Source organism: Sprattus sprattus (assembly GCF_963457725.1).
Source record: "Sprattus sprattus genome assembly, chromosome: 10".
Lineage (NCBI taxonomy): Eukaryota > Metazoa > Chordata > Actinopteri > Clupeiformes > Clupeidae > Sprattus > Sprattus sprattus.
In genome coordinates, this window is record NC_137908.1 from 9,283,154 (window position 1) to 9,288,475 (window position 5,322).

Here is a 5,322-nt window from a genome sequence, read left to right on the forward strand (position 1 = left end):
GAATGTATGTTTAAATGTTTAAAATTAATCTTTTTTATTCTATATATTATGTATAATTTTTTTAAATATTAAAGTGCTTAACTGTGTCTTAAGAAATCCACTGGTTTGTTCCAGTGAGAACTCTAGGATCCAATCTTTGTCAGACTAAAGGGAAATCTGTGATACAGAACATATGGACTTTGGCTCTAATCAATCTTTCCATGCTCACGAGTGGCTCCATCAGATTTCCTCCACCTCTTGGGCACAAAAGATGTGATTATTAGGCAAATTGGTTAGCCAAGCAGCCCACGTTGACTGGCGACATCTAGCTGATCCCTTTGTCTGTTTCCATAGCTCTGAACGGTATGCTTTGATGCAGTTGCCCCTTTGTGTACCCCATACAACTTATAAGCACTCGGAGAGAGGCCAAGTTGCCAGAGCATGAGCGGCAAGGCAGACAAAAACTTAAACATGGTTGTACAAATTAGAGGATTTCTGGAGGACGACAAAGCTCCTACCAGTTGGCACAAATCGTGAGGAGAATCAGTTATAGGGAACATTGCCTTTGCTTTGTTGGAGGACATGGTTATTTTTGTTTCTGTATTCAATGTGTCAAGTGTGACACTGAATACATGCAAGTTTATTTCACAGGATGGTGTGTGCGGGTGTATATATGCATATCCAAAAGGTTGAATGCATATTGGATTTTTTAATGTTCATTCGCCGGGGTATGCAACCATCTTTTGTTCATCACTAGCTCTTCGTCAGTGATACAATGTACCTGACCCACTGAGGTGTTTTGTGATTTTCTGTCTGAACACGTTTTTTTTTATTGTTTTGTTACTTGTACCTCAGGAAACATGTCAGATGACCCCTTACAACAAAGGGCCATTACAACCTGTTTGTCTGTTAAGATCTGGTTCACAGCCCAAGGGTACAGAACACATAAAGTCAGATGACAAAGAGCACTATTCTTCTAAAGCAAACTGAAAAGTTCACTAAGGGAACCAAATGTACTTCAGGGGCCGTTATACAACCAATACATCTGTTCCTGGTCCCTTCATTCAATATGTGAACAAAATCCATATAATGTGTACTATAGTTAATTTGAACAATTACCATTAACAATAATAGAATACATTGAAAAACATTTAAGTGAAGCTTAAAGCTTTGAAACGACCTTGCTAAAGACACCATAACTGATTCGTTGTTTCTATATTAGCACACTTCCCAAATACGGCTAATGGCTTCACAACAAGACTGACGAGATCTGAAGAGTCCCACTGAAGAGTTCTGAAAAGTCCCACTGTTTCTATAGATTGAGCGAGGTACACCCTCTACAATAATTCTGCATACTTCCAGTCTTAAAACCAAACAATTTATGCTGTAGCCGTGGATAAGCCAACAGCTCTGGTGCGCTTGCACTCTCTTGTGGTAGTTCTAGCACAAGTCATTCGATCTCAGAATTACATAACATTCTCCTACTGTTGCCAAGAGAAAACTGAATCACATGTCTACCGTCTTATGCTGCAGATAGTTAAGGGGGCCATCGCCTGGCAGTACTCTCAAAACGAGCAAATGGTGTATATTACAAATAGATTCTGCAGACATGACTGCTTATGTGTGTAATATTGAAACACTGTTACTTCGCAAGATCAGCGGAATTATAGTCACAGGCTTTCAATGAACGAATTCCCTACCAATCTGCAAATTCTTAAAATGACTTGCGCTGTATGAAGGGTAATGTCTAGTTCACATATAGAGTAAACTGGTGCGTAAAGAAACTGTTTCCCATTTAATTTATTACACCATATCATATTAAATCCAGCTGGTTTCCTTTTTGAAAGATTCATGCATTCATAACCCCAATTTCCCTCCATTTTGCCCAAGGAAGGACCACGCATTCATTTGTATATTGTGTCCTTGCATTACATTTACTGAACTTGGGTGACCTACTCTTACTGGTTCAAGGGCTCATTAGATTTAATCCATAATTGTCTTTGAAGGCTTTTAAAATGAAACCTCAAATCTCAGAAAACATGAAGGATAACGCTATTACCTTTTTAAGTTAATTTTCTGTATAACCCTAATGTGCCCTTCATTTAATAAATATATACGTATATATATTAAAATGAAACCTCAAGGGTACGCAAACACAACACACCTTCCTTAAACAAACTCTTTATTGAGACACATGAAAACTCAAAAAAGCACAACGGACAACCTCTTTTTATGGAAAACGTGATCATAGTTGGCATTGCAAGTTTGTAAATAGCAATGAGTCAAACCTGCAATATCAGCAATAGAGCTTTGGCAACATTTGTACGTAAATATGAGATATGAAAACTGTCATCATAAAAATACCAGGACAAAACAAAACTGATGGAAATATATTTGTTAGCTCTAATGCAGGAAACTTAGGAGGTGGAGAAAACTCATCAGGTGAAGAGTTAAGCTCTGAATAGTTATAATTTATCTCTATTATAACTGATAACCATTCAACGTAGGCGGCAATCAATCTAAAATCTTAAGTGTACATCATTTCGGCCATGTGCGACATTTTCTTGGGGATGTAAAGGTAATATTCCATATAGCCAGAGAGGTCCTCTATGTTGATGTCATCGGCATACGCCCGGGCCTGTTCAGAGCAGGAACGCGGAGAGCCTGAAGTTCCAGTGTTCTGAGTTCTGCGGTGGGCTGCGTTATGACCACTGGCATCCGCTGGGTTGGGGAGGCTCCTTTCACACTCAGAGATGACATTCCTAAGGCCGGTGAAGGAGTACACCTCCACGCCCTGCCAGCTTGGGCACTGACACTCGCCCGGCCCACAGGGACACGCTCCCATCTCGTGAAGCCGGGACAGAGACTGAAAGTCTGAGACGGCAGCTCCTGCGACTGCACCGGACTCTGCTGCATCCGCCTGCTGTTCTTCTGGGGAACTCGGGCCCCCAAGCGGACAGGGGACCGCCTCAGAGCCACTGTCCTCATCGGACTGATTCCTGTGACTAGGCAGCGGAGAGCCAAGGCTTTCTTGGGACACTGTGACACGAAGGTCATACCCCGTGGCTCCAAACACAGGTGAGCCGTGACTGGAGGACAGGAGCTCCTTCTTGGCAGGGATTCCAAGGGAGGCACAGGTGTCTTCAGGCTCAGGTAGGGTTTTATGCTTTAAGTGGCCAGGAGGTGAGGACATTTTAGAGCTGCAATAGGAAAACTTGGGAGGGTGGAGGATGGGAGACTTGGAGCGTCTCCTTCTCTGGCTTCTTACCACTCCTCTGGTAGACTTCCGCATACACCTGTTGGGACAGAAGCTGTGAACTCTGCTCAAAAAGTAATGTGTTTCTTAAACACCTTTTCCCAATTCCATAATTTATTGAGACATTCAAAAAATCTCTGAAAACACACCCATGCCAGTTCTCCTTTGGACAGGTAATTTTGGACTTTGCTCCCTCTGAGTTGGCACGAGGAGACATCCTTGAAGACACGGTCTCACACACAGGAACTGCAGACGCAGCACTGAAGAAACAATACAACACACAGTAATTTTCTATCTCCAAACAAACATCCAGTTTGTCAGTCAATTCTTTGAATAAAAGTATCTGTTAAACACTTTAACTTAATTCTAAACTAGAATGACCCTCTGTAATTTCTATCCTTGTTAAGCTCTAGTTCAACCTGCAACATCTGTAATGTTTACCAAGTGATAGCAAACACTTAGCACAGGCATGAAAAAGATCAACACCTTTCAGCATCCACTCGAAGCTTCTTGAAAGCCGTCTGCAGTATCTCGTCCTCGCATTCTTTGCCTCCGGATGCCATCGTGCCTATAGAGGTGGCTCAACAGCCACTGAGCTGTAAAACATCACAGTTAAGATATGAAAGCTAAACTATCACAATTCTCAGTTGTTTTTGAATGTGATTCCCAGGACTTCACATCTCATCAGAATACAATACAGTAAACATAAAACAAAACTCCCCAATCTTCATAAGGGAATGAATTGTCCTAATGTGCATTATTCACAATGCTATGGTTACAGGGAATAAGTCGAATTTGAAACTGTCCGCTGAAATCGTGTACCTAAACTTTAAAAAAAATCACCCAGAGAACCAATGCTAGCAATTTGTCAAAAAAGCTACCTAGGTAAGTACTCTTAGAGGCCAAATCATTCCTCAGATTCTGCCTCTGATATGGTTACTTAGACATCATTCAAGTCAGGTATAACTGTTGCTGATATATCCTTTTGTATTGTTGCCTGGGATTTAGATTACAGAATCGCCTCTCATTACAACAGTAGCATAACATGCTAACTAGTTAGCTGTCAACAGGCTAAAATGGTAAACAAGTCTTCATTGGTGGCTAATACTACGATTGTACCAACAACTAGACCAGTTCTGATGCATTATCATCGCTAATGTCATTACTGTTATGCTTACCGACAATACATAATATAAATACCACCATTAATTATCCTACTGGAGCTTTAAGTATATTAAACTAGCCTAGCTGCCTATCGTACTAGAGCTGACAAACACCAATTGCACGCTATCGCTAGCTAGCACTAGCCATGAAGGACTCACGATACATTATTTTGTTTGTTTCATAATCAGTTTTCTCAATATTCATGAGTTGTCTGACATTACAAAACAAAACAGCTGCCTACAATCACGAACCCAAAACAAATAACTGAATAAGAGAATACTCACGGCTCAGGGCTCTAGCCCGTCGTCCAGGCTACACTAGGCCTATGCATGCAGGGGCGTTTTAGCCTCTGCACAGCGCCAGTATGAGGCCTTCAATGCGGACAACTAAACAGCTAGCTAGCTAGCAAACTAACTAGCTTTAGCCAACTAGCTAACCCCGTCGCCTCAACGATTATTTTTTACGAGAAATGCAGTCTAAAACATCATTTCTCAGCAGAAAGAGAGTTACACAAATGCAACTATTTACACAGGGTTATACAGGCGACAACAATTGAAATGGAACTGGTCAGTTATAATGGATTAACCAGTTCTAGAGTTTTCTTTTGCCAGTCTCTTGTTTACACTCGAACCACACGGAGTGACTCTGCAACAACGCAATTTTGTGCTGACGTTACACGCACGAAACGTAACGTACACAAAACGTAAGTGATGGTCCCTGTAATCGAAAGTTCTCGACCGCTACCCAGAAGGTCACACCAATTAATAAAGTCCCATGTAAAGACGATTTCAGTAACATACAGTCCTTGTAGTGTATATTTAGAGAGAAATAACCTTTCAAGTTAATTGTATGTTTGGTGCTTCATACTAACCTGTTAATTTAGATTTACAGTAAGTGTACCTTTTAGTAGGTTTAATTTATTT

General features: G+C 41.0%; 1 protein-coding gene across 1 annotated transcript; it reads right to left on the minus strand.

Moving 5' to 3' along the window:
* Window positions 1-2,154: 2,154 nt before the first annotated feature.
* oser1 (oxidative stress responsive serine-rich 1) lies at window positions 2,155-5,037 on the minus strand. Its single transcript, XM_080845857.1, has 4 exons — window positions 4,684-5,037; window positions 3,722-3,831; window positions 3,385-3,495; window positions 2,155-3,275 (listed from the first exon to the last, which is right to left on the minus strand). Exons 2-4 carry the CDS (start codon window positions 3,796-3,798, stop codon window positions 2,507-2,509), a joined length of 957 nt encoding a protein of 318 aa, XP_080701983.1. The 5' UTR covers window positions 3,799-3,831; window positions 4,684-5,037; the 3' UTR covers window positions 2,155-2,506.
* Window positions 5,038-5,322: the final 285 nt, after the last annotated feature.